This window comes from Notolepis coatsorum, assembly GCF_963971535.1.
Source record: "Notolepis coatsorum genome assembly, chromosome: 2".
Taxonomy (NCBI): Eukaryota; Metazoa; Chordata; class Actinopteri; order Aulopiformes; family Paralepididae; genus Notolepis; species Notolepis coatsorum.
Window position 1 is genome coordinate 100,174,019 of NC_140166.1, and position 12,359 is coordinate 100,186,377.

At 41.5% G+C, this 12,359-nt stretch overlaps 1 protein-coding gene across 1 annotated transcript in view; it reads right to left on the minus strand.

The window, feature by feature from the left end:
* The window catches only part of LOC311223472 (general transcription and DNA repair factor IIH helicase/translocase subunit XPB-like), a gene marked incomplete at its 5' end in the record, with an annotated part of 101,994 nt that overhangs the window by 68,025 nt on the left and 21,610 nt on the right, over window positions 1-12,359 (minus strand). Inside the window, 3 exons of the mRNA XM_084308258.1 lie at window positions 5,014-5,149; window positions 5,251-5,300; window positions 7,282-7,518. Of these exons, the coding sequence (XP_084164384.1) occupies window positions 5,014-5,149; window positions 5,251-5,300; window positions 7,282-7,518 (423 nt within the window). The remainder of the gene's footprint in view (window positions 1-5,013; window positions 5,150-5,250; window positions 5,301-7,281; window positions 7,519-12,359) is intronic.

The window sequence follows — 12,359 nt, forward strand, 5'->3', positions numbered from 1 at the left end:
GTTTTAGAGTAATCCTGTCTAATCCCAGAAAACTACGCTATGCAGCAATACGTGCAATTCACTAAAAACGTTGCCGTTTCTCGCCTGTACACGCTACTATTTCAAAATCACATCTATATTATCGGTATTATGTTTCATCATGAATGGATGAAAGGGTGGGGGGGGTAGTTTTTTGGTGCTTTGATCGTCACCAACGGCACACATTGTGGAGTAACGTTACACACATATATTGTGATCGAAGTGAAGTCATGGTTAGATCACAGCAGGATTGATACCATATAGGCCTTACCTTCACTAGGATGTACCCCAAAAAGAATATTCCAATTATCTGATCGCGAGTCCCAGTATTGGTGTCGATTGTGTCGCCAACATAATCCACCACACATCATGCACCGGGAGCATTTCACGCTTCTCAATCCGACCGTTATAACCTCTCCCCTTCCCCGACCAATAAAAATCCGACCGGAGAGTTTTGATCGACGCACAGGCCAAGATATGTTTCAAAGGGTGCTCGATACTGCCACCTGGGTGGATGTGGCCGGTATTGCACTTTGGCATTCTCAGGATGATGCCCCATGTTAACCTAGATGTCCGTGTGCCTGTAATGAATGGAAATATCAAATGTGCGTCAAATTCAAACCAGAGTGATGCACAAAATAACTTAACCTGTTCCACCCCAGGTGAAAATCTGCATAAAATGTATACCTAGGTAAATGGAATATTGCTCCACTTCTACAAGGGCTATTTGCATATTCTTGGTATCTAGGAACATCTATGGACCTCAATGAATGTATTCTCAGTGTCAGAAATATTGTGTCTATTACTAGGCTTGCTTAAATTCTGATGAAACAAAGGAAAATATGAATTATGATTTTTCTTTTCATCTTTGACAGTGAATAAAACCATGATAATAATGACCAAACTTAAAAAACTGCCACTGAGCTAATTCAGTACCCTCTTGAGATCATGTGTACAAAAGATCTAAGGAAATTAATAAAGGGAAGATGATAAAATTGAAGGTTTTGTATATACAGTACTGAATTCTCCCATCCGGACCAATGCAATTTGAAATATTATTATAGAATATAGAATATATGCTTATACATTACCTTATTTTAGCCAATTCGCACATTTATATATATATACATATAGTATCTTTCAAATGGCCGAGTTCAATTTGGATATAGTATCACCAGGCATGCGTAATAACATATACAGATATTTAATGTAATCGACTGTACTTTTTTATTTCTCCCACAGTGTAATCATTCTGTAACTAATTTCAGATCTAATTATTCCTACATGATTACAATAGTGTGGAGAAACTGACTGCGTTTCAATATTTGTCAAAAACGTTACCTTTTGTAGCTTATTATCGCGAATCATAACAATTATTGATATGATTCCTTCAGAACGCCGAACTTTGAACGTCCATAGCAGACCACAGGAAGTGTAGTTTTGAGAAATTCCGATCAGACCACCGTAACACTTCCGGGATTCTGAAATCAGGGAGGAGATTGCGGGGGGTGCATATGAATGAATGTGGACGAGAGCCGTGATGTAAGTGGTTGCCGATACGGCTGTGGGGGTGCTAGAGACATGATCGAATAGACGTGTATGCGCCTCGCTCTCCTGAACACGGCGTGACCCATAACTAATCGATCAGAACTAAATCGGCAGAGAAAAAGCCCATTTTAAAGCACCTATTCCGCTTGGACATGCGCAGAGTGCCCATGGAGTCTGGACGACGCGAGATGACGCTCGAATGAATGTGGACCGTTCTATCAGAGGGGGGAGCTTCGGTGGCCATGTAAGTGGCTACAGACCGCTGCACTTAAATATAAACATTAGTCTACCTGGAGACTCAATGAGGTAATTGTAGATGTCGCCATAAGACACGTCTGGCCATTTAGTGGGATCATTTTTTCATTATCCTGTTCGGCTGGCCACCGAAGCTCCCCCCTCTGATAGAACAGTCCACATTCATTCGAGCGTCATCTCGCGTCGTCCAGACTCCATGGGCACTCTGCGCATGTCCAAGCGGAATAGGTGCTTTAAAATGGGCTTTTTCTCTGCCGATTTAGTTCTGGTCGATTAGTTATGGGTCACGCCGTGTTCAGGAGAGCGAGGCGCATAAACGTCTATTCGATCATGTCTCTAGCACCCCCACAGCCGTATCGGCAACCACTTCCATCACGGCTCTCGTCCACATCCATTCATTTGACCCCCCCGCAATCTTCTCCTTGATTTCAATGTAACGCGGAAGTGGCGAGGCGATCTTCAAAATGGCCGCAAAAAAACTACAATTCCCATGGTTCAACATTTCCATTTCCGCTTCCGCGTCAAAAACGCGACTGAAAAATAAAAACTTAAAATGATAAAAACTCACTTTTAACCTATTGCTAAACTATTGCCAACCTAACGTTTTACATTCTACATGTATTTGTGACATAGTAGTGATAATAATACTTGAAAACGTTTGATTTTAAAAACGCAAATTTATTGCATCACTCATAAAAATATTAATATATGATAATAATGTCAAAAAGGGGTCGGTACCGACCCCGTGGGGGGGAACAAAATAATAATTTAAAACAATGAATAAAGTGTGCATGAAATAATAGGGGAAAGAAAACGTGAGGACTCACACACACCCCCCCTCTCTCTCTCTCTATCTCTCTATCTCTCACACACACACACACTTTGAGTCAGAAACAAACATAGTATCAATGAGAGTATCAATAATACACCTGAGTGAACTCTATAAAAAGAAAATAAAAATAATAATTCTAAAACGTTAATCGTGCGTTAAGAAAATAGTGGCGTTAACTCACTGGAGGCCAAACCCGAGATAGTCCGGGTTAACTCGCCATGCTCTGGGCGCCAAACCCGAGAAATCTCTGGTTTTAATCCATATTTCTTTTATTAGCGATATCCATTCATTTTTCATCCATCCAGCCTGACGTTATCATTGGGAATAGTTCTGAGCTCACAAAGGGCAAATACCGCCGCCTATCGTCTCCCGGATGGTATTGCACATCATTGGATTGGATTGGCTGGGACTGTGCATCAAAAAATAAGTCCGGTCCAGGTTTTACTTCTCGGGCATGCAGTATCGTTATAACAGATGGACTGAGGACACTCAGAACAGCGCAGATTATGTGTTTTGGATATATAACGTTGGATCAATAAACGCGATCAATATTTGGAATGGCAATCAGGAATTGGATTAATCTTTTTACATGACATCAGATGTGAGGTAAGGCCTTTATGTTACGAATCTTGGGGTAATCAGATGTTCCTATCACCGCCATCGGAGCGCGTGTGTGTGTGTGTGTGTGTGTGAGGTTTGCGCCGACCAAAGTACGGAGAAGCGATTTTTCAGACCCTGCTTCTCTTCGTGCATGAGGACACATTATACTATCGATAATCTAGTGTTTATTTGAAAACTATTCATAAATCAAGCGACAAATGGCACGATTTCTAAGGAAATACATTTAAGCTCGATTTGCTGGAGTTTATTGAGATGAGACAGAACGACCTAGAAATATATTGATATTCATCACGGTATAAAATGGAAATGTATGTATGAAGAAATTATCTGTTTCGTGCATGTTGACTGGAAACAACTCATTGACGATCACTGTGTTATTTAGATCTATTGCTATTATATTTGATATGTTTTAAGCACTCGCAAATAAGTCCTATTCTCCATTGGATACAGCGTTGGCACCGAAGGGCCATCAGCAGAGGGCGCTGTTGGCCCTGAATGAGTTAACAGAATTGTGCGTTAATGCGTTAATGACGCGTTAACTTTGACAGCCTTAGTATGTATGTATTGTGACTTAGAAAGATGTATATTCACAATCACTGAATAGTAGAGAAGGGGTAGGATTAAATAGGTTTACTAGAGGTGTTATATAATATATATAACAGGTGTTATAATTGTCTATAAACTAGAGGACAGGTGTTATAATTGTCTGGTGAACTAGAGGATAGATGTTATTGTCTATAAACTAGAGCAGTGGTTCCCAAAGTCGGGGTCGCGACCCAAAGGTGGGCCGCGAGAAGCCACGGGTGGGCCGCGAGATGATTTAAATTTTTTTTTTTTAAATAAAAAAAAATAAAAAAATATAATTTTTTTATTTTTTATTTTTTTATTTTTTATTTTTTTATTTTAATTTTTTTTGTCAGGCCACTGAACTTAGAAGCAGGCCAGGACAGTGTTTCTAGTTGTATTCTAAAATTCTATTCTATTGTATTCTAAAATGTGACTATATGGTTTTATATTAACTTAATAAATAAACAAAAACGAAAAATCTACTTATTTCAACGAACATTTCAAACTAAATAACAGATTATGCACATAAAACGCTGAAAACAACCAAAGCAACAATAGTATTTTAATGAGGCTATTATTATTATCATTATTATTTTGCAACAAGTTAGCCCTCTCATAAATAGCACATATAAATGAATAACTAACTTGAACTAACTTAATAGGATTGAAGTGATATTTGGCTTAAAAAATCGGTCGCCTGGCAAAAAAAAAAAAAAAAAAAGCCAGACGATGTGCATTGGGCCGCGGCTCTCTGACGCCTTATTTTCTGGGCCCCGGCCTGAAAAGTTTGGGAACCCCTGAACTAGAGGACAGGTGTCAATTGTCTGGTGAACTAGAAGGATGGGTGTTATAATTGTTGTCAATAAACTAGGACAGGTGTTCTAATTGTTGTCTATAAACTAGAGGACAGGTGTTATAATTGTTGTCTATAAACTACTGTTGACTATAAACTAGAGGTCAGGTGTTATAATTGTTGTCTATAAACTAGAGGACAGGTGTTATAATTGTTGTCTATAAACTAGAGGACAGGTGTTATAATTGTTGTCTATAAACTAGAGGACATGTGTTATAATTGTTGTCTATAAACTAGAGGACAGGTGTTATAATTGTCTATAAACTAGAGGTCAGGTGTTATAATTGTCTGGTGAACAGGTAAAGGACAGGTGACGTACCGCTGACTTGCTGCGGATCACCTCAGTGATGAGCTCAGTGTCCACTCCTTCTGCAGTGCGGAGGCGACTATCGCGGATCACCTTGTCCTGCAGGAGGCGCTGTATCACGTCAGGAAAGCCACTCTCCACAAAGTACCTGAAGAAGAAAAATGGCATTGTTTAACCACATGTTATGAAGTCAAATTAAAACAGGGAACATTATGGAAGGAAAGAAGGAATTATTGAAAATATCAATACCTATTGTGCTTGAGAACGAGCTTGACTTTACCATAGCTCACCGTGCAGAGCTGAGAGAGGAAGAGAGAACATGATGATGAGTTAATCCAACGGTAAACATAACAACTGACCACAGGTTTATTTGTTTATTAGCAAAGGATCCCCATTAGCTGACGACAAGACATCAACTAGTCTTCCTGGGGTCCAAGGTGTAATGAAATAGACAGGTATTTCATTATTCCACATCAGGCTTAGGAGTGAAGCGGCTAATCTAGTCCACAGGTGTAATGATATTCAATTAATTCATTAACCAGAAGTATTGTTATTACCTGCATTACTTGTTCTCTTTTCTTATTCTCTACATTACTTTTACTCCTTTCTTATTATCTGCATTACTTTTACTATTTTCTTATTCTCTACATTACTTTTACTATTTTCTTATTCTCTGCATTATTTTGACTCTTTTCCTATTATCTACATTGCTTTTACTCTGTTCTTACTCTCTACATTGCTTTTATTCAGTTTTTACTCTCTGCATTACCTTTACTCTTTTCTTACTCTGCATTACTTTTACTCTGTTCTTACTCTACATTGCTTTTACTCTTTTCTTACTCTCTGCATTACTTTTACTCTGTTCTTACTCTACGTTGCTTTTACTCTTTTCAAGTTCAAGTTTGTTTTTATTTGTCATGTATAAGGTACATGTACATTACAGTGAAATTATTGGTTCTGTATGAGCCCCTGAGAATGTGCTTCATACAGTAAAAAAAAAAGTAAGTAAAAGAGGAATAACACTATATAATATACAATATGCAATACAATATACAAACTAAAGTACAACCTAAGTACTTATGAAGTAAAAATGCAGACAATGAGTTACAACTGCAGACAATGACGTACAAAAAACGTTTTTAAGGCAAGGTGCAAATGCAAATGAGGTATGAATGTAGTGCAAATCTCTTTAATAAATAGATAAATATAATGTAGTGTTAAAGTGTCTAAAGTGAGTGTTAGGGTGAGTGTTTGTTTAAAGTGAGTGTGTGCATGTGGATGGGTTGATGATGTTACATAGAGTCATTGAGCATCCTGATGGCCTGGGGATAGAAGCTCCTTCTGAGTCTCTCTGTATTGGCCATGAGACTCCGGTAGCGCTTGCCTGACCGCAGCAGTGCAAAGAGGCAGTTATTTGGGTGACTAGAGTCTTCGGTTATGGCCCTGCGACGCCTGGTGTAAATGTCCTGGAGAGTGGGAAGCACACCTCCAATTGTGCGTTCGGCTGATCTGGCCACTCTCTGTAGTCTGCTGCGGTCGTGTGCGGTGCTATTCTCAAACCAGGAGGTGATGTTACCAGTCAGGATGCTCTCTATTGTGCATGAGTAGACGTTCTTAAGGATTTTCTGACTCACTTTGAACTTCCTTAGGCGCCTAAGGAAGTAGAGGTGCTGCCGTGCCTTCTTTACTACACTGTCAAATGTGTGTGGTCCATGTCAAGTCCTCGGATGTGAACTCCGAGCCGAGGTACTTGAAACTGTTCACTCTCTCGACCGGTGCCCTTTTCTTACTCTCTGCATTACTTTTACTCTGTTCTTACTCTACATTGCTTTTACTTTTCTTACTCTGCATTACTTTTACTCTGTTCTTACTCTCTGCATTACTTTTACTATTTTCTTACTCTCTGCATTACTTTTACTCTGTTCTTACTCTCTGCATTACTTTTACTATTTTCTTACTCTCTGCATTACTTTTACTCTGTTCTTATTCTCTGCATTACTTTTACTCTGTTCATACTCTCTGCTTTTATTCTGTATATTTTATGCACATTTTATGTCTATGTCTATTTTACTCCTGTGAAGCACTTTGGGCTGCAATTCTTGTATGAAAGGTGCTATACAAATAAAGTTTATTATTATTATTATTATTATTATTATTATTATTATTATTATTATTATTATTATTATTATTATTATTATTATTATTATTATTATTATTATTATCGACCCAGGCAGCCACCCATCCGCATCAAACCTCCCAGTACACTCCCTCTCTCCAGACCTTGATGAACTGCACGATGCCGTCAGGTACGGACGTCTTGCTGAGTTTCTGCAGGTACTCCACTATGTCGGCGGTCTGCAGCCCCACGCTGACGGCTGCGTACAGAGAGTAGGCCGTCAGCTTGTACTCGTGGACCTGGACCGGCCGACACACGGGCTCTGCTATGGCCACCAGGAAGTCCTGGGCGTACTTATACACGGGTGAAAAGGCCTCCAGAAAGATGTGTCCGTCTGGGGCCTGAGAGGAGAGAGAGAAGAGAGGATGAGCAGAGTGATGAACTAACACTAGGGCAGGAAGAATAGAGAGACATGAATGTATTGATAAGTATGGGTAAAAATACCCCCACTGGTATCTTGCAGCATTTCACTTCAGCAATATAATACATTTACATTTACATTTAGTCATTTACGCTTTTATCCAAAGCGACTTACAAGTTATGTACGACAAGTCATAAGGAAGGGTACAACTCTATCAGCTGAGTAACAATGTTCATCAAAGTGTTGAGTGCTACAGTGTAGGTTAGTTTATTAGGACAAGTGCATGACGGTAAGGTAGGTTAGGGTTAGATTTCTTTCATTTTTTTCAGATAATGGTTGAAGAAGTGCGTCTTTAGTCGACGGCGAAAGATTGGACGGGTTTCGGCTGTCCTAACTGGGGTGGGTAGTTAATTCCACCATTGTGGAGCAAGGACTGAGAATAGGCGACTTCTCTGTGATGACCCTCCCGGAGCTTCGATAGGAGTAGGTCTGAGGCGGCCAGAAGATGCAGAGCGTAAGGGTCTTGAGGGTGTGTAGTTAGAGCCCATTGACCGGAGGTAGGCGGAAGCAGTTCCCTTTGCCGCACGGTATGCCAGGTCGAGGGCCTTGAAGCGGATTCGTACTAATAATAATGCACTTCCCTAAAAGATGGTCTAGGAACACAGCCCCACTATGACAACGCACCAGCACCACCATGTGTTTAAAAAATGAATAATACAAATGTTCTTGCAGTGACGGTTTGGGGCCAGCTTACAAACAGACTTTATTTATTATTGTCACACATTGTGTGTGTATGCAGGGGTGTAGCTCCAGATTCTGGGCCCCATGAAAGAATGTATTTGTCGGCCCCCAGTGAATGCGAGCGCGCGCGAGCAGAATTTTTTTTGGCAATTTTTTTATTGATGAAAACGCATAATATGGTTTTTACCTATACATTCGGATCAGCAGTTCAGCACCTGCACTGTTGGTGGGTGAGCCTAGTAAAGGATGTCGCATTGCGTTCATCTTCAATGAATGGACCAATGCAATAGTCTACCAAAGCCCCCCCTCTCTCTCTATATATCTCACACACACACACACACACACACACACACACACACACACACACACACACACACACACACACACACACACACACACACACTTCAGAAACAAACATAGTATCAATGAGAGCATCAATAATACACCTGAGTGATGTCTAGTAAAAAAAAAAAAAAAAAATGTGGGCCCCCCCCCAGTGCTGGGCCCTTGGAATCATCCTAAGCTACCCCCCCCCCAGCTACGCCCCTGTGTGTGTGTATGTATGTATGTATGTATGTATGTATGTATGTATGTATGTATGTATGTATGTATGTATGTATGTATGTATGTATGCATGTGTTTTTGTGTTCAACGTTTACACTGTACTCAAATAAATAAGTAATTTGGAACTTACCCTTGTGTTTGCTATTTTACTGAAATTATGTTTTTAAGTTGTAGAAAATTACAGCACAGTCCCCCTCTGGACCACCCTCTAAGCCCCCCTCCAGACCACCCCCTAGTTGAGACTCAGCACCATCTAGTTTGAAAATCCTGGGGAAAGTCCTGTAACCAGAATTAATAACAATAACCACCTAGAAAGCCCTGTAACCAGTAATAATAACAATAACCATGGCACGCTGCTGATTGAATTGATTGAAAAGTTTATTAACAGATTGCAGAATGGGTACAGTACAGTACAGCTCAATACATACAATTGTTAAGGGGATGCAGACCAGAGAAAGACTTTCGTCTTGTTTACATCAGGGTCCCCCATTTTCAATTCATCATATGACACACACAACATACAGATAGACAGTACAGCTACATCTATACATTTATGACATACCAGATTTGTAAATACAGTACTGTTTGTGATACAAAAAGTGTCCAGAAAAAGAGTGTATATACATTTGACATAGAAACTGTACATTGGAGGAGGTTGGGTAGGTGGGGTGGGGTTGGGTGGGTGGGGCTGTACATTGGAGGTGGGGGGGGGGGGGTTGCGTAGGGGGGGCAGGGTTCGAAATTAAGGGGGGCTTGGGGCAAAATGCCCCCGAAAATTGACCAAATGCCCTCGAAAATGAGTTAAGGGGGGCAAGAAAAGCCCCAGACAGTTTACTAATTATATATATAATTATATATATGCTCTACAGTGCGAGCATTTCACTCGTATTTGCCCTTAATAATATGTGTGTGCGAACCGGAAAAATCATTTACTCGCAGTGTGCGAGTGAAGATTACAAAGCCATGAAGCCCATTCATTTTTATTTTGAGCAAAAGAGAGACGAGGAGAAAGAGGAATCCGGCGAGGCAGCTAATGTTACTGAGGGGGATAACGTTAGCGAAGTTAGCACACAAACATACACGCACACTGTGGGCCAGCCAGTGACTACGTTTGGTGGTGTGTGCTATTGCACAGATGTGTGTCCCGTTTGCACACGCACACACGCACATAGTAAGCCATCACTGGGAACGCTCAGAGGAAAGGGGGGCTGAGAATATCTGTGTCTATCTGTGTGTGTGTGTGTGTGTGTGTGTGTGTGTGTGTGTCTCGCTCTCTCTCCCTCTCTACATCTTTAAATCAACTTTCCAGCCCCCTGTCAACTGTCAAATGATGTCAACTGTCAACCTGAATTAACATGCAGTATTCAATATGGTCTGATATTAACATTCAGTATTCAATATTGTCTGATTCAATATTAACAGTCAGTATTCATGTAGAACAGCTAGCTAGCTGTTGTGGACACTCACCTTTCCACAGCAAAACGGTAGGCAAGGCACCTTGGTTGAGAAATGCAGGTTTCATTCTATGTGTTGTAGGATAATTAGACAGTCTATCTATCCTGTCTCAAGATGCACAATGAGATCTTCTTCTTCTTCTTCTTCTTCTTTTGAATTTCCGGCAGAGTAGACGCATCGTGGCGTATTACTGCCCTCCGCACTTCTTTTGATGATCTCTTCTTCTTCTTCTTCTTCTTCTTCTTCTTCTTTCTTGGCGTATTTCTTCCCTCCTCATTTCTTATACTACACTAGTGGTGTTCCATCTTTAGGCCTCTTCAACTCACACTTTCTCCTTCTTCTCTGCTCCTCTTGCCTGTCCAATACTAATACATACACTAACGCTATATCCTCTGGTACAACTCTGAAGCATGCAGAAATGTCAGCACTGCCTCTGTGATCAACTGGTGGTTCTCATTATCCATGCCAAAGAATGATTTAAGAGAGAAGGAAGAGACTCCCAGCTCTACCAGACTTTTATAAAAGATTTCCCTCTCTTTCCTATACCTTTCACATTTTAGGAAGACATGCCCGACAGTTTCAGTCTCTCCACATTCACACACCCCATCTGGATGTTTGCCCACAATGCACAAGCTACTGTTCAACCCACAGTGCCCCAGCCTCAGTCTACACATCTTCACCCTATCACTCCTTGACCCATATCCCTCCACCTTGATCTTGACCCGAGGCTGCAGAGAGAAATAGTGCCTTCCCTTGGTCCCCCTTTCCCACTCATCCTGCCACTCAGCCTCAACTCCTTTCTTTATCTTATCTCTGAGTTCTACTCTTCCCATTGAAATACCTATCTCTTCCTCCCTTCCCAGGCTCTGTTTGGCAAGGGAATCAGCCATCTCATTCCCCGCAATCCCAGCGTGCCCCGGGACCCAACAAAACTCCACTGACCAGCCTGCCTTCGCAATCCTATATAAAACCAACATTATTTCCTGAATGAGATCAGGACAAGCTTTAGACCCACCTGCACTCAGAGCCATCAGTGCAGCAGCCGAGTCAGAGCATATAATCACCTGGCTTGGTCCCACTTCCTCCACCCACCACAATGCCCAGAGGATGGCAAGCAACTCTGTCACAAATACTGAGCTGCCATCGGATATTCTTTGTCCCTTACCGATCCCTAACCGAGGCACCCACCACCCAAATCCTGCCCTCCCACTTTCAGGATCCACAGAGCCATCAGTGTACACCTCCAGAGCCCCTGATTCCAGAAGGAACCTCTCTATTTCCTCCACAATCTCGCCCTTATCCTCCTCCTTCAAGAACCTAAGTTCAATGACTCGATCAGGCACTAGCCAAAATGGCACTGATAGCCACCGAGTGTGCTCCGCCACTCCCCCCTGATGCAATCTCAACTTCCTGGCCCACTGATCAATACTGGCCAAAAAAGGTTTATACTTATCCCCATCTCCTGAAAGTAAACACCTAGCTGGGAAGGACAGACTTGTCCCACTCAATTTTGCCCAGTACTGTAGCCCTAACTTTACTCTCCTCAGGTTTAGGGGCAACTCCCCCATTTCCACCAATAGTGCTGTTCTTCTTCTTCTTATTTGAATTTCCGGCAGAGTAGACGCATCGAGGCGTATTACTGCCCTCCGCAATTATTTTTATGGGCTCTTCTTCTTCTCCTTCTTCTCCTTCTTTTCTTCTTCTACTGGACCCCGTCATCACCTACATTGTCCATTGGAGTGCAGCTACTGCTGCTACTTCCTGTCTGAGCCCCCCTCCGCGGGATTTCTTATACTACACTAGTGGTGTTCCATCTTTAGGCCTCTTCAACTCACACTTTCTCCTTCTTCTCTGCTCCTCTTGCCTGTCCAATACTAATACATACACTAACGCTATATCCTCTGGTACAACTCTGAAGCATGCAGAAATGTCAGCACTGCCTCTGTGATCAACTGGTGGTTCTCATTATCCATGCCAAAGAATGATTTAAGAGAGAAGGAAGATACTCCCAGCTCTACCAGACTTTTATAAAAGATTTCCCTCTCTTTCCTATACCTTTCA